This window comes from Lissotriton vulgaris, chromosome 2_1 (assembly GCF_964263255.1).
Source record: "Lissotriton vulgaris chromosome 2_1, aLisVul1.2, whole genome shotgun sequence".
NCBI classification, from domain to species: domain Eukaryota; kingdom Metazoa; phylum Chordata; class Amphibia; order Caudata; family Salamandridae; genus Lissotriton; species Lissotriton vulgaris.
In genome coordinates, this window is record NC_141687.1 from 1,922,382,613 (window position 1) to 1,922,408,739 (window position 26,127).

General features: G+C 45.8%; 1 protein-coding gene across 2 annotated transcripts in view; it reads left to right on the plus strand.

Annotated features, from left to right (window-relative positions):
• The window catches only part of AGBL1 (AGBL carboxypeptidase 1), a 3,462,078-nt gene that overhangs the window by 401,518 nt on the left and 3,034,433 nt on the right, over positions 1 to 26,127 (plus strand). For both annotated transcript variants that reach the window (XM_086958112.1, XM_086958114.1), the window contains exons 3-5: positions 8,199 to 8,345; positions 8,971 to 9,102; positions 25,301 to 25,394. In XM_086958112.1, coding sequence (XP_086814238.1) covers positions 8,199 to 8,345; positions 8,971 to 9,102; positions 25,301 to 25,394 — 373 coding nt within the window. The remainder of the gene's footprint in view (positions 1 to 8,198; positions 8,346 to 8,970; positions 9,103 to 25,300; positions 25,395 to 26,127) is intronic.

Here is a 26,127-nt window from a genome sequence, read left to right on the forward strand (position 1 = left end):
AAGACCAAGAGAATAAAGAAAAAGAAACAAAAATCTAAATACTTGTATAATTTGTGCTGATACTGTGCACTGTAAGAAAATAAAATTGTGAGACACATCAACGTGTGCTGGGGATTGTTATTCATCTATTCATATGCTTTAAGGCAGGTGGATCATGAATGTTACCTCAGAGGGTGAAAAAGTGCACCCCATGATATGCAGGGCTTTCACGTCTGAAACCCATCTACAGGAGATCAGACAAAGCAGCATGGTCAGCTGTGCTGAGAGCTCCTTTCTGGACAAAAAGGGTTTGGTTGCCATGACAAAAAGAGGTTAAGCACCTGCTTGACATCCCAGAGTGCTGAATACCCCGGGTCTAGGGAAGGGACAGTCGAATTGCTCAATAGAGGTGTCACAAAGGTGTGCTTCCCTATTGAGATCAGGAAATTAAAGCCGTTGGTCACATCTGCTGCCACAGGATCGGCACTCCGTCACAAACACCAATGGCTCCATCGAAGCCAATGTGGGCTTGTATCGTTTCATTGTACTGCTTCCCAAGGCCTTGGTAAGAATCCCTCAGCTCCAACTGAAAGTCCTGGGACCGGCCATCGTCCCTTGTAATCCGCAACGCAATGAGTGCGCTGGAACGGGTGAGGGATTGGAAAGTCCCAAGAAAATTCCAGAAGAACAGAAAACTAAACTTGCAACTTCTATACTGATGTGATACTGATGTGATCATCAACATCTCTGCTTTCAGTTGCCTGACCTGAGCCGAAGCCGTTCTGATCATGGCGAAATAAATAAAGGAGTAACCTTTCTCCAGTGTCCAATCCTGGAAGTACGCATCTGTGAATACTACCAAGGGGTGCAGTCTCCAACTCCTAGGATCTGGGATGTTGATGATCCAGGCAGGAAACAGACAGGTCCACTAAAAATGGACCCTACTTCCAATGGTGATAGTGGAGAAGGCCTGGAAAGCTGGCCTGCATGGAGGAAAAGAGAAGACCCACCAGGACCGCCACTTACCTCAATGAGACTCAATGTCTGGTAAGAGTATGCCCCAATTTGTGACAAATCTTTGCCACCTTCTGGGACGGAAGACTGAGGGACGCTTTAACTGAGTTCATCAAGAATTCCGGAAAAATCACCATCTGAGATGGAACCATAGACTTGGGTTTGTTGACAATGAAATCAAAGTTCTGCAAAAGGTTGGCCGCCATCTGGAGCTGAAGTGCAACTTGCGTGAAAATTCGTCCAATATTAGGATTTTGTTGAGGTAGATGATTAGGCAAGTCACAACTGGTTGGAGAACATTTGTGGAGCACCACGAGGCAGAAGAGAGGCTGAAAGGCAGAGTGGTGAACTCATAGGTCGGGTCACACCACAAAAACTGTAAGAACCTCCGGTGAGGAGGGAAACAGGAAACGAGAGATAGGCGTCCTTGATATCCAGACACACCATCCAATCCAAAGGCCTTAGAATGTCCCATAGGAGGTGGATGCCCACCATCTTGAAGAAGCGATAAAGGAGCCACTCATTGAACTCGCACAGGTTGATGACCGGCTGCTGACCCCCATCGGTCTTGTCTTCCAGAAAAGATGTACCTCATAAAACCCCTGGGGTGTGGAGCTGCAGGGGGGATAGCTCCTTTGGCAAGGAGAGAGCTCTCCTCTTCATCGACCAGAGTGGTCTCAGCCTCCAAAAAGTGGATGGCTTGCAGGACCGTAGCTTGTGTGGGGACCCTGTAAAATTCTATTTCTAACCCTCTCACAGTCTGTAGGGCCCACGCGCCCCCTGTGATGGAAATCCAAGTCAGGAAAAAAATTACCAGATGGCCCATTACTTTTTGAAGGGAGAACACTCACTTAATTTGTGGTGGCACCTGAGCCTCTGGCTCTGCCACATAGCCAAACAAATGATGGTACACTGTGCCCAAGCCCAGAGGGTATTTGGGGAGATTAGGGAACTTGAGGTTTTGGCCTCTTCGGCCATATCCAAGATGATAGTTAGGAGCCTCAGGGTATCCAGGAGTTTGCATGCCCACAAGGACCTTTCTCTCCCCTTTCCGGATCCTTAATCGATGTCTGCAGGAAGGTGGTCATCTGGGGATCTATGGCAGGTGTAAGAGCCACCTTTCCTTCCAAGGAGGAACAGGGAAATTCTGTCCAGAGGCATTTGCAGGATTCCTTCTCAAGAGGCTTACAAATACGGGGGAAAATGATACTTTACAGCACGACTGCCGCAGATATTGGAGGCTGGGTGTCAGTCCAAGATTACTTGCAAACACAAGGAGATGATAAATGGAGCACTGAAACTTTTTAGACACTCACCCCCAGTCACAGATCTGGGTTGAATCAATCATCGTTCTTTAGCTCACTTCGCCACCCCAGTTCAGACTCCGCCATATGCAAATCAGACCTGACCCAAGCCGGAACTGCCAAGCCAGGTCTTCCCTTGACCGAAAACAAGCATCCTGGGACTGGTTTTGGTGCTCTAGCTTGTATCCTGAGGCAAAGTGAACAAGAGATGCACGTCTGGGCATACGCTTGCAACTTAGGGTGAACAAAGCAAACACAAGGAGATGATGGATGGAGCACTGACACTTTTCAGACACTCACCCCTAGTCACAGTTATAGGTTCTAAGATTACTTGTGGGCAAAGCTTCACTGCTGTGGGGTCCAAGCCCGAGAATAACACACCCCTGGGCCGTAATTTATGGGGTGTTCCGTCTGGGACCGTATCCCCACAGGTCAAAGACCTGTAAATCAATTACAGACCCCCAGGGCGAGTGTTGGGCTCAAGCTTGCAGATTACCAACCCTGTGAACAGGGTATCAGGAAAGTAGGAAAGCGGCCCGACCAAGTGATACAGACCCCACTCCGGGCATATTTCTCCAGGTGGCAAGGCTTCCAAGCCATGGTGTACAGCTTTGATTCTGCTGGAATTACCAAAATTCGAAGCATGCACCACAGAAGAAGATTGCGCTGTCAAGCACCACCTAGGTGTGTTAGGACTGGATCACAGAGCCACACCACAATAGCAAGCAGCCGCAAAGGAGCATCAAGCGTTCCCGTGGACATAGTGAGCCAACCCTTGTAAAGCGAAGATCATCAAACAATACGCAGCTTCGCAAATAAAGTGTATCTTGACAATTAGGCAGTAACAATGAATTATTAGTGTATTAACACAGGCATAAGGAGAGAAGTCTAAACAGCACTTATAGCGGCTGCGAATAGCAAAGAAAGAGGTCGATTAGACAAGGATGATGGACTATGAGCTGGTCTGGGTTGTCCTGAATGGATGGAGCTTCAGGACTGTTCTTCCATTGGATATTGTTGTTTTATGGCATTCCTTGGCTTCATGGGAATGCTAGTTGTTAAAATTTTGTGAAGTGGCTGCTATTCAATAAAGTGAAGAAATTATAGCATAATCCTTGCCTCTGGTCCTGACATTTAATTCTAAACATGTTCTTTACAAATGTGAAGTGTCAAAGTTAATCGATAATTTAGTAAATTGTCTCTTTGCACTAAGGGTAACCTAAAATGAAATTTGAAATACTTGAATTTGGAATTTGTTCTATGTCAAACACTACTATGTGCCGAAATATATAAAATGTACTAAAAAAATGTCAATTAATTTTCCAGCTTGTCGAGAATTTTTAACACCAGTGTTATTTTTAAAAGGTAAACTAAAATTATCTTTCCGATACTATGAACTGAAGCACTAGCATTTGTCTTTGGGGTCAGGACACTGTGGAAAGTTTAGGACTAACATTAGTCTTACAGTTAAGGCTAGAGTCTAACATGAGCTAGCATCAACCTTAGGGTAAGGTTAGATTTACATTCAGAGTTAAGCTTAGGTTCATGTTCTAGGGTGAGTTAAAGCCTTAGATTTAGTATTAGTTATTTAAATATTTTTTTCCACTTTAATGCAAACAGGAATTCCAGTTTTTGGCGTCTAATCATGGACACATACTGATTTGTTTAGATATGTAAATGTCAGTCTTTGGTGTTCAGTATAATGGTGTTAAGTATAAACGTGTAAGGGTTATGATCTTCACCTAATGTCGAATCTCAAGTACCTATAAGATTTACAGGTTTTCTGCAGGTCCAAATTGTCCAAGAGTTTCTCTTGAAACTTGTAACAGGCATATTTGTTAAATTCACAACTTAAATCGAAGTTCCTCAAGGAGTGTCCAAATTGACATACGATCACAGTTTAACAGGCTGAGTCTGTACTGCAGTGATTTGTACGCTACCTGCAAGCAAAACTTTGATAAGATTCTTGACAACTTCTACTAAGTTTAGCATTGCTTATATTTAAAATAGTTTCACTTATTTGAACGATGAGAACATCTGCTGTTTATGCAAGAGGCAACACCGTTATAGAATACACAATATAAAGTGCTAATGCATCCCACTGTACTGTAACGTGGGTGGAGTTTGGAGCTGTCAAACCCTTACAGCGGGGATTCTGGCAATTATCGTGTGACCCATTTGTGGCAATAGTGTGAACAATTAAAAGTCATATTGTGGACCCACGATTTATCAAGTAAGAAGGCGATTTTGGGAAGAATGTCACACATTTCTCATGAGATGCACACATTTGATAGATTCATTTTGAGAAAAAAAGTGTATATAAAAATACAGGGCGCATAACTTTTCCTAAAATTCATGTCACTGGCGGAAAGCAAACTGGCCATGTAGATTTTGCAGGTTATAACTTTTACGGATTTTAACTTATTAACTTTTGGCCCTTCTCTTAAATTAGTGCTCACACTGCTCATCATCTAATTTAATCCAGTACTGGATTCTGCTAAATGCACTTAGTACCGAGTCTGGGCACGCAACCTGGGCTTCATCCTGGACTCCTCCCTGTCAATGACCAGACAAGTCAACGCCGTTTCTTCCTCGTGCTTCAACACCCTGCGCATGCTCCGCAAGATCTTCAGATGGATCCCCACTGAAACCAGGAAGACCGTCACCCAGGCACTCGTCACCAGCCGACTGGACTACGGGAACGCCCTCTACGCCGGAACCACAGCCAAACTCCAGAGAAGACTCCAACGCATCCAGAACGCCTCCGCACGACTCATCCTGGACATCCCCCGACACAGCCACATCACCGGACACCTGAGAGAACTGCACTGGCTCCCCGTCAGCAAGAGAATCACGTTCAGATTCCTCACCCACGCGCACAAGGCTCTCCACGACCTGGGCCCCAAGTACCTCAACGACCGCATGACCTTCTACACGCCCACGCGCCAGCTACGATCAACCAGCCACGCACTCGCCACCGTACAACGCATCCGCAGAGCCACCACCGGAGGAAGATCCTTCTCCTACTTGGCAGCCAAGACTTGGAACTCCCTCCCCATTCACCTTCGGCTAACCCAAGACCATCTCTCCTTCAGGAAGCAACTCAAGACCTGGCTGTTCGAGCAGTAACATACCCTTCTCCCCCAGCGCCTTGAGACCCTCCCGGGTGAGTAGCGCGCTATATAAATGGCGTGATTGATTGATTGATTGAGTCTCACAGAGCTTTTAAAATGAGGATTGCAATTGGTAATGACTATCCTCCCTGACCGTACTTTGATGTCGTCAGTCTAATCCGGTGGCTTGCTTATGCACTAAGTGGGGTTTTGATGTAGGTCAGTGTCACAAGGAATCTTGCTGTGCTGCCCTGCATCAGAACAAAAGGGCTGGAATTTGCCATATCTATGAGATACAGTGCATTCCTGTCCTTTTCCCCTGCCCTGGCGTACAATGGGCTGCCGTGCGCCAACGAAGGTATCCTTGCAACAAGGTGGAAAGGTGCCTGCATTAGATAGATGCATTGCTGGCTGATTGTATTTGTTTAGGAAGAGACACCCTGCTGCAAAAAAATTTAACCAATTCTGGTGATTTCCTCTATCTAAGATTTCTGCACAGTGCAGCACACATGGAAAAAGGAAAAAACAAGGAGAAATGAAAAAATTTGTCCTCGTTACTCCTCCCTTACACCACCCCTCGAGTGGCATTATATTCCGCATTCCCAGGTTTACAATTTGTCGTAAATCCGGGAATTCTTCAGATTCCATGGGTGTTGGTTGGGAACACCCAAAGCAACACCCATGAAAGCCCTTTCACGCAGCGTTCTGCGTGAAAGGGGCATCTGTTTACAAGGCCATGAAAAACCACATGAAGTGGCTTTAATTGGCCTTGTAAATATGCCGGGGCACATTGCGCCATCCAAAACGTAATGAAAGTGACGTTGGGCAGTGCAAAAGTGCTTATAATTGAGGCCCTAAGCCTTTATCCTTGTGCGCTTTTAAGATCGTGGATGTCATCGACTATTCCGTTTGCTTTTAACTTTGTCCTCCTTGGCCACTTCAACCAAGCAATATAACTAGGCCAGAGCACGAAGCACTTTGTTTGTGAGCCTTATGTTTTTGTATGCAATTCCATGTACTATTTTCCTTGATTGTAATATGTGTATGTCAGCCTACTTTTGCAATGCTCTTGCTAAAGCACAAAGTACTTTAAATTAGCTTTCCTCTAAGATCATGGTTATATACTGACATTGTCACTGACTTTGTATTGTACCTTGCTGTTTTCATCCAATTTCACCAAAAACCTCACAATGCAATAAGCAGTTATATTTACTAAGCCTTCAAAGTGTAAGGACACAACAGCTAATGTCAATGCTCCTGAGTGCACCTAGTGTAATTTAGCTTCGCACCGTAGAGTACTGGCAAATGCTTCAAGCATTTTACTGTGGTGTGTCTTTAGATTATAGGTACAATGGTCTTTGGATATACTTTTTTTCTGATTGCACCTGGTCCACCTTAATATTGGCATATTCTTTAAAGCATTTGTTAATGCATTGTGTACTTTATCATTATATGTCTATAAGATCATGGTTCTTACGGTCATTGAATCCCTGATTGTTCCTTGCTGTACTGAGTCTAATCCTGTAGCTGGCTATTGCACCAAGCACTTTATCCTTGTGCGTCCTTAAGAAAGAACATTGATGTCATTGACTATTTATTTGGCCTATATTCTGTCCTTGATGACCATTCCATCCAAGCACCAGTGGAGGCTCGTTCGTGTGGGCGGAGAAGCTTCGACTCAAAGCTTTCTTGCAGTGCGAGAAACAGAAACATAAATCTGCTTCTCACACTGCAAGAAAGCAGAAGGGTTTGGTTGGGAGTGGCCGGGCGGGTGGGCAGTCCTGTTCAAGGGCAGGGGGCGAGTGGTTTGCCCACGTTGAGAGTGCTGACTGTTTGATCGGGCCCGTGGCTGACCAAACCAGTCATATGCACTCTGCATTTTCTCCATGTAGGCTACATGCAGCCTACATGGAGAAAATGGCCTCCCCGTAGATGCCTCTGTGGTCGGTGTCCCAGCCAATCACAGCGCTGCCATAGCAGCATTGTGATTGGCTTATGGGAGGGGAGGAGGCTGCCTGGGCTGCTTCCTGTGAGGAGCAGAGACTACGCGGGACCGGACTTGGCCGTAGAAGGTAAGTTGACATTTTTTAAAATTAAACCTGACCCCCGCGCTACCTCCTCCCTACAGTGTGACCACCTCCACGCTCAACCCCCCCACGCCCCACCCATGCCGGCTTCAACTGCCAAGCACTACAACTAGCAAGAGTATGTAGCACTTTGTTTGTGAGCCTAAAGTCCTTGTATGTAATTGCTATCACTTACACTTTTGATTGCTCACGGTCCTTATCAGCATACTTTTGCAATGCTCTTGCTAAAGTACAAAGGACTTTAACTCAGTGTGCCACTAAGACCAGGGTTATAAAATGACATTGACATTGACTTTGTATTGCACCTCGTTTACTCTTTCACACAAGGGCAACGGCATTTTCAATGTGGTTTTAAATTAAATGTCTTATATTATATGTTTTAGTTGTTCGTTTTAATTAACTGAACATTAAAAGTATTGTTCATTCAAAAAAAGTAAGTAAGTCGGATTAGGGAAGAATGTCACACATTTGTATGAGATGCACAATGTGATATGTTCATTTTAAGGAAAAAGTGTAGGTTAAAATACAGGACAAATAACTATTCATGATCCAATGGAATGTTAGTGTACCTGCTGGGTGGAGAAAGAAATTAAGTTTCATTTCGCTCCGTGACATGTACGCATTCTCTTCTTTGAGGTCTTTTATATCTGTTCTGAAGACTGTCGTCTTGTTAACAGTTCACGGTTATTCATTTATCTTAGGTACAGATCGAAGGATTCATTATATGATCTCCAAAGGAGGCAGTGAGGCCTTGCTGCAAACTCTAGTAAATGTTGGACGGGCTCCCAATCTTGACTACGGCGTCCTTCTACCCCTTCTCCGACTTCTAGCTATAGTTGGGCAACGAGGTACAGTAACTTTTGGCAAATGTATTTCAATGTTCAAACTATAATATGACAATCGTAAAATGTTGTTGCTTTGTATTACCTCACACATGTCTAAGATATGGAATTCTAGCCAGCATTACAAATATTATCATTCACCATTCCCTAAGAGCTGACACCCAATACCCAGCATTTCCATCCATGCTGACAAACCATGCCTACATTGAGCTAATGAATTACCAAATCTTAGTGACAAACAGACTTTTGAACCGCATTCTGTGTGAGTAATATATTCTGAGCCATCTGCCACTAGGTATTTGAGACCACAGGATAAAGTATCATGTGAACGGCATAGAAAACGCAGCAGCACATGCATGAATTAACATTTCACTCTAGGATACCTGAAGGGTGAATAGTCGCTATAAAAACTTTCATTACATAGTGACGTTAAAATGTACATCTAACAAAACTAACGATGCTAGTTAGTTCTGGTCGGAATTGAAACTTAACACTCAAAACATAAGTCTAAAGTTTCCTACTCAGTTTTTGCTTGTCTCGAGAAAAAAATGAGTATACAGTGAATTCATTGATTAGCTTATAATGCACTAGTAGCTGAAACTGATTGGTCGCTTTCAATATTGTTTTACAGATGGCAGGTTTGGAGAGAAAGCACAGAAGCTGGAAGCCACTGATATGATGCTGCGCTTGGCAAGGAACAATCTCTCTAGGATGCAGTATCTTACACCATGCCTGTGGGTGTTGCAAACATATGCTTCAACTGGTATGTATCACCTCAGTCATTGTGTCTCTGTAACTTATCGCTATGCGGTGCCCATCACTGTATGCATGATAATTGACCACTTAAAGGATTACAATGAGTGGAAAATGTTGGGTCCAGTGTGTACTCGTTCACCACACAGAATGAAAGAGTTTTGGTTTTCTCAAGGTCCTCAGACAATGCATCCAATGTGTAGTAGGTGTGGGGGGGAGGAACTGTTTTTTTTTCTTTGTTTTTTTAGCAAGCGTTCCCTATTATTGAGCACAAAGGGCGTGCATCATTAACCGATGGCCCTTGTAATAAGGTGGATGGGATGACTTTCACGTTTGTGACAGAGTAACCATCTACCAAACTCCTAATCAGATGCTATGATTGTTCTGCGCAATTGGTGCAGCGGATTTGCATTCTAATGTTGCCCTAAATTTCAGTCTATGTAACTTTATGTCACATTCTTCTGCCCGAATCTCATGCAACATTTGACACAAGGTATGCCTTCACATGAAACATTCTTGTAAAATAACATGCTCTTTGATCTCATATAACATAATTTTTGCAAAATTCCATGACTTCATGAATCATTGTTTCCACCACTAGTCAAAATGCAATCCAATAGGTTTCTTCAGAAATTTCCAATTTTACATGTGGGACCTTAGGTTATTTAATGATCTTCACTGAGCATTTATGCCTGGTAGTTAGTGCCCTGCTTGGGGTATAAGGAGGAGTGAGATGAGGGAATAATGACATCTATTATTAACATGTTAATTCTTTTGAGACACTAAGTAATGCAATTTTAGAGCAATTATGTATCTATGGGCAGCCAAACACAGATCATTTTTTAGTTTAGCTGGAAGAGCTAAACATTTTTTATAATCTAACGTTAGGAAGAAAGGAAAAAAATAATAGTTATTTGTATTTTTCTTTTAGAGAGGCACGGCCCTGTCCGGGCCGTGCCTCCCCATATATTCCCCCCATTAGAAAAATCCCGTTGCCCAAGGACTTTACTCTCCGCTGCCTCTACTTGAATACACGGTCCATGGTAAAACATCAACTGGACATTTTCCTACTTCTCAACACAGTCAAACCCGATATTTTACTTATTACCGAAACCTGGCTTACCCATGATTCTTTGCCGGATGTCCTTGCAGCTCTCCCCTCCGATTATTACATACTGTCGGCGAACCGGCCTCCGGGGAAGCTGGGGGGCGGTGTCGCAGCCATCATCCACAAGGACCACAAGTTTACGACTCTATCTCCTCTGATTCTATCAGATACAGAAAACCTTTTAGTCAAAATTGACACTGACAACGGGACCATGGTGCTGGCACCTATTTACCATCCCCCTTATGCAATGCCCACCTTCCCGGTCTCACTAAGCAATCTACTGGCTGGCTTAGTTGTTAATTTTGCCAAGGTTCTGCTGGTCGGGGACCTAAATTACTGGTTTGACGACTTAGCGGGAGGGCCCCAGGCTATGGAACTCTCTGAGCTCCTTTCTCACCTGAACTTTACTCAACAAGTTCGGACCCCTACCCACGAAAAAGGACATATTCTGGACCTAATTTAGTCCCACAATGTACCTCTGTCTACCCCGATGATAACCCCATGTATCTGGTCAGACCATTATTTAATCCAATTCTCGTGTATTCTGCACGGCCACTGAAAACCCTCCATCCCAGTGGGAGGGGTAACTAGGAAATGGAGATCACTGAATAATCAAGACTTTATGAACTACCTGACCAACTCCATTCCGGCGCCCAGCCATAATCTCAAACTTATGGAAAAAAATCTCTCCGACTGGCTCTTGACAGCCTGTAATGAACATGTACCGCTCACCAAATTCTCCCTCGCCCGTCGCGCAGATGCTCATAGATGGTTTTCGGCGGACCTAAAGAAACAAAAACTGGAACTGCCCCAACATGAGAGAAAATGGCGTCATGGGTACTCTGATGAAGATAGGTTGCTATATACGACTGCCCGTAGGAACTACAAGAACTCCATATTAACTACGAAGGCAGCATTTTTCTCAGGAAAAATCCTTAAGGCCCATAATAAAGCTAAAGAAATCTTTGAAGTGGTAAATGACCTCTGTAATGACGAAAGAACATCCCCTCCCCAAGTCCCAACGCAAGAGCTCTGCAACTCGCTTAACGACTTCTTTATGGCTAAAATAGTCACCATAAAAGAAAGCATACCGGAAAGGCCTAGTACGGTCTCCATGGAGGACACCCCCAGGAACCCCTCCGAACTGGATGCTATTCCCTCGATCGACCATCCTAGGCTAGTTGAATTGATGACTCGGGTGAAATCTGGCTCACCAAACGATTGTTGTCCCCCTAACGTCCTCAAGGAAGTCTTCACGGAACTCCCGCTCTGTATACTTCCCCTTCTCAACGAGTCACTAGCACCAGGTAGGGTTCCCACCACTTTCAGAAATGCGACGCTGGTTCTGCTCATCAAAAAACCAGGGGCTGAGCCGGCTGATCTTTCTAATTATCAGCCTATATTCCTCCTTCCATTTGGAGCAAAGATCCTAGAAGCTCACGTGGCTAGATGTATTTCCAACTTCATCGAATCGTCGGATTTCCTGGAGCCTAATCAAGCCGGTTTCCGTCTGGCGCATTCAACTGAGGCTGTGATCCTTGCTGTCCTGGACACCTTGAGATCCAATGCTGATAGGGGCATCCAGCAGGCCTTAGTGCTACTGGACTTGTCGGCGGTGTTCGACACGGTCGACCACACCATCTTATTGCACCTTTCGAACAGGCCGGCTTGCGGGGCTCCACTCTCAGCTGGGTGAACTCCTTCCTGTGTGATCGCACTCAGGCAGTCAGGCTCGTGAACTTCACTGTGCCCAAACTGGCTACTACCTGCGGTGTGCCGCAAGGCTCGTCAATGTCTCCTCTCCTGTTTAACTTATATCTTAAACCCCTATTACACTCTTTAAAAAACAGGAAGGTCACTATTTTTAATTACGCTGACGACTTACAGTTAATATTCTCACTGGACTCCTCAGACTCTGTCACGGAATTCCAGGCCACCATGCTGCACATTCAGCGGTGGCTGGAGTTCAACCACCTAAAACTCAACCCAGGGAAGATAGAGCTGCTACTTCCGGGTAAAAGTGCAATCAGCTGCGGCCCCCACTTTTGGCCGCCCACAATTGGGTCACCCCCCTCTCCCTCTCTGTCGGTGAAAAGCCTTGGGATCATCATTAATTCGGACATTTTCCTTAAAAGTCAGGTGGGAGCGGTGATCTCTTCTAGCTTCCATCAACTGCGCAAAATAAAAAAATCGCCCTCTTGCTTACCCACTCTGCGCTTACACAAGTGGTGCTTGCCCTGGTCTTGTCCCGATTAGATTTTTCCAATTCTATCTACTTAGGACTGCCCATATTTCTGTCCAAACGCCTACAAATTGTCCAAAACCAAGCGGTCAGACTCATTTTTAAACATCCTAATTGGAGATCGGCAAGACCACTGCTAGCTGGCCTCCACTGGTTACCCATGGCCCAACGGGTGATTTTTAAAGTAGGATGTCTGGCTTTTAAGGCCCTGCACGGGAAAAGCCCCATGTTCATTAACAGCTTGATTGTCAAACATGAGCCTTCCCGTAATCTTCGCTCAGCTCACCTTTCCCTTCTCACCATACACTCCTTCAAACGGAAGCGTCAGGGTGGGTGTCGATTTGCTTACCTTGCCCCGAGGGTCTGGAACACTCCTCCTCTGACGATCAGGAGTTGCAGTAACCTTATGGAGTATCGGAGAGCCTCGAAGACCTGGCTATTTAAGCATGCATCCGGATAGGTTATCGGCTATCAATTTCCCTCACTGTCAGCGCCATGAAACCCTTGGGTGCCCGTGCGCTTAAAAAGTTCTGATTAACATAACATAACAAAATTTAATGCACCAGCATACTGATTAGCATCACAGAAAATTTCTCATTACACTCTAAACAACATCTACCGGCTTTCAAATCTAAATTGCCTGTGGTGCACTGATTTTGAAAATCTGTGCAGTGCAGTGGCAGCCCAAATACCTGCTTACAAATAAACAGAATAGACACATACAATAGTGAATCTATAGTAAATGATTGATTAAAACCATTGGCTCATACCAATGAGATGTCTTTGGCTGTATATGCAAGTAAGTGAAGAATGATTTTTGGTATTCTGTAACTGCCCTTCAATAAAATGGCGATCCAGCTGTTCAGCGGTCGTGGCTATCGAAAGACTCTTAGGGTGGCTCTCTTTAGAGGAAGGAAAGCCAAGGTCAATGGTTAACCTTTAAGAGGTACCTGGGAATGCAGGTGATGAAGCAGAAATAGTATAATTTTACAATCATATATATTATCACTAACTCCAATTATATACTGGATCTTTATAACCATGCGTTCAGGCCCATAAGAACACAACAATCAGTTACAATTATCAGGTCCTTTGATGGACCTTTAAATAGAACTAATAGGGACTCAAAATTGAAAACACAGATGATATTCTCTTCACGAGGACCTATAATAAAGGAAACACCTATCTGTTACAATATTTACAAATTCTGTCAATTATCTCATTAATAAAGACAAACTCTGATAACTTATCAAGTCACTTTTATCTAATATTTCAGAATATAGTTAATACACAAACACAATCAGAAACATTATAGCTTTTTAAATTTGTTTGAAATGTAAGAGACATACAGTTTTTAATGAATTCATCACATTATCAGTGACATGCATGAGTGGAGAGAAAGAGAGACAAAAAGAAAATGCATTGAAAATATCAATATGCAATTTTGATTTTCTATGAACCTAGATCAATGAAAACTAAGCACAACGTGCAATAGTTGAAAACCTAACCCTTCGGCCAAAAAGGTATAGCTTAAGGCAACAATAGCAGCCGATGAAGTGCAGAGGTAATCAGGACAGTCTTTGTCAGGTATAGCAAGAAAACAGCCAGCCAGAGTAGCACAGAGCAACAACAGCAAGGGATCTCCTCTTGTAGAAGCAGCTACTCTAAAAAAGTCTCTTTCATGCACTAGTAATTATACCCTAAATGTTAAATGTCCAACCTCTTTAAAGTATCATTCACAGAGTCTTTACAATCTTATTGGTTCTCAAAAAAAGGTGATCTTCACTCCATTTGACTCATCAAAGTTCTCTCAAATGGTCCAATGTTAATATAGAAGATGTCATCCTTCCGCAGAAGCAGGGAAAGAAACTCGCAACATTATCCACGTCCTCATGCACACTCCAAATCGGTTTGCAATATGTGTCGACAAAGTCTTTTATAGAAGAATAATATTTAATTCTGAAAGGAAACTCATACAGATTACTTTCTGCACAGATAAACAAACATTCTAAAACTAGTGAAGGACTAAATACATTCCTTTCGAGGCCTACATTTTAGGAAAATCACTCCAGCAAGATTGGGAGACATTCATAGGAAACCCATCACCGGCAACCAACAGTTTTTCTAGGATATAAAACACAATCCATGATAAATCAAATATAAAGAAAACACATAAGGAAATCATTATGGCAAAGATTCATTATCCTGATGGAACCAATAAGCATAATCTAACTAAGATCATGAATAATTATCATGTCTCTCTTATATTGTGAAAATAGGAAAAATAATATTTTCAAAAAACATTTTCCATAAGCGTTTTTGTCATTAATATTTCATAATTCTACATGCAAGCTTTTTTTAAATGCATCATTTTAATTCAAATCTCTCCCTCATAATGTTTTAGTCCACATAAAGAATATAAAATAAAAATACTTCATTCATTCATGCTTTTTGTATGTCTAATGCTACTTTCATTACTATATGTGTTGTACTTTGTCTTGCCCTTTTTTACATAAACTTATTTAGAGTCACCCGCGTTAATTATCTTCACACCATTAGTCATTTGTTTTGTCAGTAACATAAATAAGAGCAGATTTGATCAAGCAGGATTTAATGTGCAAAAATCTTGCATTATCAAAGGGAACAATAAGGTAGAATTCCATGTAGTCAAGAGATAAAAAAATAAATGCAGATCCAGTCAAAGGCGCATATGGAAGCAGTAAAAATAGGTAGGTAGATACCACTAAAGGTTCAAGGATGAAATATGTGAAATTCAGATAAAAAAGGATTGAGTCCCTCTAAAGAAGATTCATTGGGAGGGTTAATTTAAGCACATGGTAGTGAAACATTTTTTACATTCTAAGGGCCCGATGTAGGTACTAAATACCGGTCGGAAACGGCCGATTTCGGCCGTTTCCGACCGGTATTTGGCCTACTGAGATGTAGGGGACCTTTTTTTTGTCCGATTCGGTATTTTACCGATTCAGTAAAATTACCGAATCGCAAAAATACCGAATCGGTAATTTTACCGATTTTTTAAATTTGGGATGTAGGTGGGACTACATTCAGTCCCACAGGCCCTTCAGATTCGGTATTTTTACACCCAATCCAATTGGTATTTACCGAATCTGAAATACCTACATCTCCCCCCCTCTAATTTACCACTTCATAAATACCGATTCGGTATGATTCGGTATTTATGAAGTGGTAAATGTAGATTTACCTACATCGGGCCCTAGGTGTTTCTAGATCCCAATCTTTTCACTAGACTGGGATCAATGGCTACTACAGACCACTTGTGGACCATGCCAGCATAAGATAGTAATTGGACTCTGTGAAGTAATCACTGTCTCAGTTCTAGGAATTTCTGGAACCCTTTAGACACAAAAAGGAGTACATTGTGTGAAATATATGGACTAGAAGTGTGTGAAATTTGCATAATTTGCTTTCACGTATTGACGTGAAAGATCATAAACATTGTACAAAACTATGCATAAGTATTAGGGTGACCAGGCGTCCCAGATTTGCCTGGACAGTCCTGGTTTTTGTCCAACTGTCCCGGCAGATTTTAGGATATTAAGCTCATGTCCCGGTTTTTAGAGAGGGTCACCTGAAAACATTGGGAGGTATCTTTTTATGTTTTGCAAAGCAGAGATAGCTAGCAGCTGTTATAAGATAGCAATTTTATTAACAGGCATGCTACTTGCTTCAAAAATGTCAGATTAAGTATATTCTTACTGCCTCATCTGCAATTTTCTGCTGAAGAACACTGTCATTTTGTGCGATGGGTTGAAGTAAAATTGTAGTCCTTCTTTTATTTTTGGGAAATGTCACAGTTTTTTACTTTAAAATTCTGGTCACCCATGTAGGTATACCAAAAGGCAAATCCATCATTTGGTGGTATAATTTAGTGGCAAATGCATCCCGCATCAGTTAATGTAAGGACGAATTTGACTTCAAGAAAATAGCACAGTAAACCCAACGTTGTGGTCATGCATGCAGGGGCGGCTCCTCCATGTGGGCAGAGAAGCGTCGCCCTACTGCTTTCCCGCACTGCGAGAAGCAGAAACATAAAATGGTATAAATACCTTTTTATGTTTCTGCTTCTCGCACTGCGAGAAAGCAGAAGAAGGTTTTTTTTGGGGGCAGGTAGGTGGGCGGGTCGGGAGGAGTGACTGGCCCAATGTTGTGTGCACTGACTGTTTGGTCAGACCTAGGACCGTCCAAACCAGTCATGGACACTCTACCCTTTTGTCCATGTAGGCTGCATGCAGCTTGCATGGAGAAAAAGCCCTCCCCCATTGATGCCTGTGCGGTCTGCGTCTCAGCCAATCACAATGCTGCCATTGCTTAGGGCAGGAGAAGGAGGCTGCCTGCGGCTGCTTCCTATGAGGACGATGCAGGACCAGACCACCAAAGGTAAGTTTTTATTTTTTATTTTTATTTAAAATGTACCCCCCAGCGCGCCACCCTTGCCATGAGACTCCCGCCCTCCCACCCGCGACTCATGTTGGTCACGACTGCCTGCATGTTGTTCCCGTGCTCCTGTGCTATGATTTTTCAGCAGGGAGGAACCTAGAGTGATAAGTAGGTTCCTGCAGGAGAAAGTGCTTTTTCGCAGTTAAAGCAAACTATTCAGACATTGAGTCACGTCTACACGTTCTTCTGGTAGGATCCATTGCAGCAGATTTTTGGAGTAGATCTCTTAAGGTGCATCTGCTTGGGAAACTCTTGCAGTGAAATGCTTGTAAAGTAGAAAATGCAGTGGGAGAGGGCGGAGCTTGCCAGCGTCCATGAAAGACGTTTGAGCGCTGAGCTCCTCGCCTGAGCCCCTTTAATATTCAACAAAACTATCCTTTCGGCGCCTAGCCAGCCCTGAAAACTGTGGGCGACTCTCCATCTACGCTCCGGCCTGGTGGGGGGCCTTTCCCTGGTCGAAATCGGATGTGGTTTCGCTTCGCTGTTTGGAGGAGGGCGTAGTGGCGGACCAGGCCGTAGTCCGCGGTCTATCCTGAGGAGCCGCCCGAGCTGCGTCACGCTACGTGCGGCCAGTGGAGTTGGAGTGGTGTCGGTGTGCCTACTTGGTGTCTGCACAACTGATCCTGCAGTGTGTTATCAAGCCGTGTTCCCGGGAGCGGCAGTGGTGGGCTGGCCCTCGTTTGTGCACTAGATGGAGAAAGAGTGCTGATGCTTTGAGATACAACTGGACGCTGCGGGAGGCCACCGGCGGACCGCTGTCTCCTTGGGGAGAGTTTCATCGGCCGTTGCCTGTGCCTTGCGCTGCTCAAGGACCGCTGCGGAGCTGCGGATTGGAAGTGTGCTGGAGTGTGGGGGCCCAACTACTGGACATTGGTGTGACCTGGTTCCGAGAGAGTGCTTGGTGGCATGCCTCTCTGGCTCCTAGGCCTACTCGTGCTGCGGGGCGTTTGGCCGCCATCTTGGCTGCATTTCTTGCTGCATAACGTCTTGCCCTTCGGAGCTTGCTCCCCCAGTGTCCCCTCTTCACCCCACTAACACTCGCTGGCGATATTTTGCTGGCGGTTGAGCGCCTTGCTGAATGTCTACTAGGAACGCTCTGGGGAAAGGTGATAAGAATCAACCCAAACTGTCGTTTGATCAGCGGAAAGCAAAAGGTGCTGAGGGGCCGGCCCCGGATGCCTCGCCGCGTCCTACGGCTACCGACAGTTCATTGTGTGCGGACATTCGTGAAATGCTGGGTGCTATGGAGAAGGGCTTACAGGACAGCATGGCGGCGATTGGCACAAAAATTGACGCTCTGTCCTTCAGGATGGACCGCATGTCTGAGAGGGTGGATAAACACGCTGAGCGGCTGGATATGGCGGAACAGCGGCTAACGGAAGCAGAGGAAGCCCAAACGGAATGGGATACAGACCGCAAGCAGTTTGGACGCCTACTCCAAGTCATTCAAGACAAGACGGAGGACTTGGAGGCACGCTCACGACGCTCCAACGTCCGCATTACTGGGGTGGCGGAATCTACCAACACTGGCAAAATGGAGTTGTTCGTGGAGAAACTGCTCCAGACACTGCTGGGGGAAGAGGTCTTCTCCCCTATGTTCATCGTCGAGAGGGCTCATCGCACTCTGGGGCCGAAACCGCAGCCAGGACTCCCGCCACGGCCGATTATTGCGAAACTCTTGAACTATAGGGACCGAGACTTGGCGTTCCGGCTGGCGAGGGAGAAAGGAAACTTGCAATTCGAGGGCATGAACATCTCCCTCTATCCGGACTTCACGGCGAGAGTGCAGGAGGAGAGGAAGCGCTTCGCCCCATATAAGAAACAGATGAGAGACCTGGGGCTGGACTACGCCATGTTGTACCCAGCGAGACTCCGAATCAACAAACAAGGACACTCGCACTTTTTCACTGACCCGGCGGACCTGAAAAAGTCTCTGAAGGAGTGGGCCAAGGAACAACGCAACAGCCCGAGTGGCCAACGCGAGGACGCGGAGGAGTCCGCTTCCATGGACGGTCAGGGGTAATCTAATTTGTGGACTCTTCTCCGGGTCGGCTGGGCCCCTTCTGAGCGTTTATCTCTGCTGCAGGTGCTGTGAACCTACTTAATCGACAATGTGGGGTGTGCTCTTGCTATTAGTGGACTGCAATAGGGTTGTAGCATCAACATGGTTTACTGTTAGCTGGTAGCTTTGGGGAAGGCTCCCCCTCGCGTGGGAGACCTGTTTTTTGACTGTGTGTTTTTTGGCTGGTGAGGGTGCCGAATGGGACTGGGGGGCGGGGTGGTGGAGCCACCGAGGTCTGAGGTCCTTGCCCTAATTGTACTGCTGTCTAGCTGGGAACCTCTGCCCCTGCGCTTTCGGCTTTTGGCTCTCCTGAGGGCCTCGTGGGGAGGGAGGATGGTGGGTGGTGGTGGGACCTGTCTGACCGGGTTGGGGTTGGTCGGCTGTATTGCTCTATTCTTCTTTTGTTCATCATGTTATGTAGGTTGTTCGGGGTCTGTTGGAGGGAGGGTTTGGTAAGGCCTGCTACTGGATTGTGTCTACTGTGCCACCTGTGCTACCCTGACTTGTTCCCTGTCCTACAATGGTGGACGTTGAGTCTCTAGGGCCGGAGAGTGGCCCGACTCTCTCAGACTGCTATCATGGAATGTGAGGGGGCTGAATGATTTCCGTAAACTTAGGAAGGTAATAGCTTATTTGCAGCGGCACCGGGTTGATCTCGCTCTGCTCCAAGAAACCCACCTGCCTCTGACCAGTCCTATGTTACAGACCAGGGGTCTTGGGAGTGCTTGTGTTGCTGCAGGGTTCACTACACATGCAAGAGGTGTGATTACGTGGGCTAATCCCAAATCTCAGTTGTCACTGCAGAAGGTTGTTGTGGACCCGGAGGGTCGGTATGCTGTTGCCCGCTGTGTGGGGAAAGGCCACGATCTGTTGGTTGTGAATGTGTATGGCCCCAATTACGACACATTCGCTTTCTACACCTCGCTGGCGGATCTCTGTAGACAGTATGAGGGCTCCAGGTTGCTATGGGGGGGAGACTTCAATTTTGTGTTGAACCCGGAGTTGGATAGGTCGTCTGGCGCTCCCAGGACCCCAGCGGCCTCGGCATTACTTATGCAAGCGGAGCTAGTGAAACTCGATCTGCTGGATGTGTGGCGTCATAGGCACCCGGGGAAGGGTGGATTCACTCACTACTCAGCCTATCATAATGTCCACACGAGGATTGATTATTGGTTTGTCTCCCGCTCCCTCCTTAACTCCGTGAAGGGGTGTGCTGTGTTCCCTCGCACGTTATCTGACCACTCGCCGCTGCTTTTGCTGCTGGAGGCCCCGGCTAGAAGGATACCCCCGTTCACCTGGAGGTTCCCCCGTATTGACTTTTAGATGAGGCCTTCAGAGGGGAATTGGCGGAGGATATAGATATGTACTTTTCAACTAATGTGGGGTCGTGGATAGTGTCCAGGTGCTCTGGGATGCATTCAAAATGTACATACGGGGGATGACGATGGCCAAACACTCAGGGGTGCTTAAGGCTATCAGGCGGCGGTTGAAATATCTGGAAACTCAGTTGTCCGATCTGGAACGTCAAGCGGGGGGTGCAGGAGATGCGAACATAACTGAAAGGCTTAAGCCCCTGCTATCGGAATTCCACGATGAGGCGGATAGGGAGGTACAACATATGGGAAAGTACGCCACGGCGCGCACGTATGGGGAACGGGACCGCCCTGGCTCCCTGCTTGCTAAACTGATGCGTAATAGCAGGCCGCCCCTGGTGATCGAGGAGTTATTAACAGCTAGTGGTGATGTGGTGACTGGGGAGCAGGATATCCTGGCGGAATTCCATACTTATTATACCGCACTGTATACGTCGAGATCAGGCCACTTAGAGGAGGAAATAGACGACTATCTGAGTTACATCCAGATGCCCTTTTTAGCTGATTGGCAACGAGAATTTCTGATGGCGCCATTCCAGAAAGAGGAGATCACGGAGGCGCTGGAGGGGATGAGGTCAGGCAGCGCTCTGGGGTCGGACGGCCTTACGGTGGCCTTCTACAAGGCTTTTCAAGACAAATTGGTCCCCTACTTGATGCTTCTTTTTGACGACATTTGTCAACAAGGTAGCATGTCGAAGTCTATGAGGGAGGCGCTTCTCATCACCATCCCGAAGCCGGGTAAACCCCCCAACGAGTGTGGCTCATATAGGCCGCTCTCACTGATTAACGTAGACGCCAAATTGTATGCAAATGTTTTGGCGGCACGGTTGGCTCTACTGGTCCCGGAATTGGTTGCCCCGGAACAGGCAGGGTTTGTCCCTGCCCGGAACTTGACTTATAATATTCGTACGGTGCTAGGCACCATTCAGCATGTCCGGCAAGAGAATAAGGCTGTGGCTATTTTCCTGGATATGGAAAAGGCCTTTGACTCAGTGGAGTGGCCGTTTATGCTCAGGGTTCTTCGTAAGTATGGACTTGGCGAACCCTTCCTTCAGATGCTAGGGGCCCTGTACTACAAGCCGACTGCGCGGCTAAAGATAGGGAACTCTGTCACTGCCCCGATTGAGATCAGCAGGGGCACTCGGCAGGGCTGCCCCCTCTCCCCACTTCTGTATGCCCTGGTGGCGGAGCCACTAGCCTGCGCTATTAGGGAATACCACGGGTTCAAGGGGATCAACTTCCCTTCTTATCAGATTGGCATATCGACATATGCGGACGACACTCTGTTGTATGTCCGAGAGCCCGAGGTGAATCTGTCGGCAGTCTTGCGGGAGGTGGTGAGGTTCGGAGCCCTTTCGGGCCTTCGGGTCAATTGGAAGAAGTCTGTGGCGTTGCCTTTGACCCCGGTGACTCTCCCATTTGACTCGGAATACCCGTTGCAGTGGACCACGGACTCTATACGTTATTTGGGGATCCGTATTCACACCGATCCCGAGATCCTAATACGTGAGAACTATGGAGTTGCGTACTCTAAGCTAGTGGATGACGTAGAGGTGTGGTGCAGGCTCCCGCTGTCCCTAATGGGCAGGATAGCCATTATGAAGATGGTGGTTCTCCCCAGGTTCCTCTTTCTCTTTGCTAGCATACCTGTCGTAATCTCAAAGGCCTTTTTTCGTCAGCTTACTCAGACGCTTATTAGACTCGCGTGGGGGGGCATGCAGCCGAGGGTTCGATGGCAAACTCTCATGCTTCCCTATGAGCGCGGGGGTCTGGGAGCTCCTGATCTAGAAAGGTACTACAGGATAGCACAGGGGGCTCATCTCCACACCTGGATCCATGGGGACCCTGGCATCCCGCATGTGAAGCTGGAGCGCTTTTTTGCGGACCCCACCCCGCTTCCGGCCACAATATGCTGTCCTGTCGATCGCAGGGTTGGTAATTTGGACTCAATTGCTGCCACAAGCCACGCTTGGCATGAGCTAGTCCTCTCCCGTGAAAGTGAGCTGTTGTACTCTCCCCTTCTGCGTGTGGAGTGGGCGGTGTGGTTGGCCCCGCTGACGGAAAAGGGTGTCCTGAAGGCGTTACGGGACTTGGGCATAGAAAAGATGGGGGACCTCTTTTTGAACGGTATAGTGAGGACGTCGCAGCAAGTCCTCCAATCCCACTCTGGAGCGACGCTATTACACGGCTTCCAATACCACCGGGTCCGTAGGGCGTTGCAGGAGTTGCTGGGCCCGGAATTGGCAGAGCCGCAGGAAGTGCCGGAGCTCACGTACGTTATTAAGAACCCCTCGTCCCGTAAATTGGTAACTAATCTTAAGAAACTGGGGGACCGGCACCGGCAGTACCCTCTCTCCAAGGCCAGATTGGCCTGGCAGAGTGATCTTCAGTTGACGATCTCGGATGAGATGTGGCAATACTGCTGTACGAACACTAGGAAGATTTCGCTTAATAGTAGACATCGCCTGATACATTTTAAATACTTACAGCGGCTCCATTACACGCCGGACAGATTACATAGATACGGATTGCGGTAGTCGGCGGAGTGTGAGCGATGCCATTTTCCCACAGCTGATTTCTTACATATGTCCTGGACTTGCCCTAGTATCCATAAGTTTTGGCGGGAGGTATTCTCGGAACTTAGTTCTATGCTGGGTACGGAGGTTCTGCCTTGCCCGGCTCTGGCACTGCTGGGTTTTTCCAAACCGTTGCCAGTGGCGGTGCGGCACTTGGCTGATATGGCCTTGCTGACGGCCAAGCGCCTGGTTGCGTTGTGCTGGATGAGGGGGCCGGTTCCTACTAAAAGGCGCTGGGAGACGGATTCGCTGTATTGCTGTACACAATCTGAGGTGTATAATGAACTGCTTCCCCCAAAGAGTCGCCCTAGGAACTTCTGGGGGTTATATAGGGAATACCAGTGCGCTAAGGGGGGCGATGAGTCAGACCCTGAAGGGGAGGAGTTGGATGAGCTGCAGGAGCGCGGGGTGGAGGTGGCGGAGGCTGGCATGATGCATGGTTGACTGTCCCCTTATCGGAGGTGGTTGTCTGGTTCCATCCGGGTTTCAATTGAGAAGTTGAGTGCGTGAGTCCCCGGGACGGCTGTGCTGGGAGGGTGGCCTTAGTGGTCCCTTTTGGATTTTGCGTAACACCATTGGGCCCTCTGGTCCTTCGCCATGGGTCCTATGTTCATCTATAGAATCAGTAGTTGGTGCAGGTGGGTGGGTGGACACGGGTACGGGTAGGCTGGCTTGTTTGTAGGGTGGGGGTTTGTTTAGGCGTGGGTTTATTGCACCCTTTTTCCTCCCTCTCTCAGGATATTTTGTTACCAAGATTCCGGAACTTTGTTTAGCACGCACGAATTACCTGCATTATTTTTTGCACACCGAACTATGGTCATGGGTGTCGGCACCAGTATTAACTACTGTATCTTTGATATCAGTCATAAGCTATTCCCACAGAACGGTCCTATTTTTCTTTCTTTCATATGTATACGCTGCCAGGCCCCCGGGATGCTGGCATTACGGCTGTGTATGCGCCTACTGACCATTGACCTAGGTGCTATCTATTGCTGCCGCCGGCCTCCGGGTTGTAGGCGATGAGTGCTGTGTGCTTACATCGAAGGTGTAATAAAGTATAAATTTAACAAAAAAAAAAAAAGAAAATGCAGTGGGAGGGAGAAAGCGCACCAGGATGGCTCATGCAGGATGAAATGGTTTTAAGAGCACATAGTGGACTCTTCCACTAAGTTTCTTTATGAGTGATAGTGCCTCTGAGCATTTGCTTACACTGGTTATCCAACAAAATCAAATTTCTCCTAAATGTGCTAAGCCAGTTGTTTTGTATTGTATTCATGCTTCTTTGCTAAATTTCGAATGCAGGATCTGTAAAGAACACAAAACATATTTGTCATCTTTGAAATGGGTGGTCCCAAGTGGATACTTTGTCTATGTTTCTGACCTAGTGCCTTGACAATTATAGAATCTTTCTGTTATGTCCATCTTCTCCTCATTTGGACTTAAGGGACTAGGGGCCACATGCATCAAGGACCAAACCAGTAATAAACGGGCAGATTTGCAGAATCTGCCCATTTGCGACCAGTATTTTTGCATTTGGAATGCATCAGCCCAAATGTAAAAATCGCAATTTAAGGAATCTCAAAATTTGCGATTACTTAAAATGCGATTGCATTTAAGGAATCGCAAATTGCAATTCCTTAAATGCAATGCATTAACCAATAAAAATTTGTGATTTCGCAAATAGGAATCGCAAATTACTGTCAGTCTCAAATTGATGGTAATTTGAGATTTCTAAAGTGCATTTTTCAAAGACCCATGTTACTTTAAGCTGAAGTGAAACTCAGCCACGGAATTGTCGCTGATTATGAAATATGCCCCTCGTCCTTGTATTCTCCTCCCCAGTCACAGGTTTTGTTTGACATTGTGGTGAGCTCCATCCTGGGCTGTAACATAATACTTGAGCAGGGGCTTAGGAAGGAGCTATTTTGTATTCCACATAATATCTAGAATGAAGTGGTGCCTTAACCCTGAATTCTAAATATGCTCTCCAGCTCGTGTTTTAGTTGTAAAAACCAATTGCCTGATGATCACAGCTGTTCCCATACTAGTGCCAGCATAACTACAGATTAAGGTTTCATTGTATGCCCCTTGGAACTCTGTAGATCTTAAAATGCCTAGCTTTCTTCTTTGTTGGTAGATATTCAAGATTGTTTGGTGCAGAAGTTGGTGTTTGTGTGCCTTAAAAGTGTAATAATGGTAGTGTCACAGAGGTCGTCTGTAATTTTGGAAAAAAAACGCAGGTCCCTTTCTTCGCAAATAGCTGCATTTGTTGCTTTGATGATGTGCGTTGAAGAAGTGAATTTCACAATTTTTTTTTAAATTGCATGTTGGCTTACGAGAAATTGTTTCTCTCCTTTTGTGTATCCAGTAGCCACAGGAGTCACCCTTGGACTTAATGGAGCTCTGGAACTGCTTTTCAAAGTCATCACTCCGTTCAACAGGAGGCACAGCCAGACAGTCAAGTAGGCTTGCAATTTTAATTAAAAGCGCTTTATACACTACTCCAGAATGTAGTTCTCCTCAATGATGTAATGAGAGTACTTTTGAGCTATATGCATTCATACACTATGAGTTCAAGTAGTTTTTTTCGTGTGAAGACCTTGAGGGTCCAGCAGAGGTGTTTTGTTAGATAAACTTTAAATTAAGCATCTGTCATTCCGGCTGAATCAACTCCTGAACATAGATCAGCATCAACCTGGACTGCCACTTTGATATTGTTCAATCAACCTCAAATAAAAGTCCTTTCACTCAAACTTCAGGAAATATAGGCTAAATTGTCATTTTATAAATAGAATCTGTGTGTTACAAACAATCTACCAAAACTTGTTAAACACTTTCACAGAATGTAGGAAGCAATGAACCACACCTTGAGAGAAAACATCCAACTATTTCAGAGTTTAGAAGATGGTGACATGTGTGGTGATCTTTAGGGCATGAGTATGAATGCCGGCATGCACTCAGCCTTTCACCTCTCTGTCACAGGTTGGCACCCCTTAAAATGGGCAATAGTAATGCTATTTACAGTGTTAAGAAATTTGGTCTAAAGCTCTAACTTATAAATTACTTTTTTATAATATTATTTTTTAAAAAGTTACAGGATTTCAATTCCATGCAACGGGTGCAAAATAGAAAAGACTTGTTTTAATTTAAACTGCTGCTCTCTTCACTGCTCAGACATTGGCTAAGTCTTTGGAC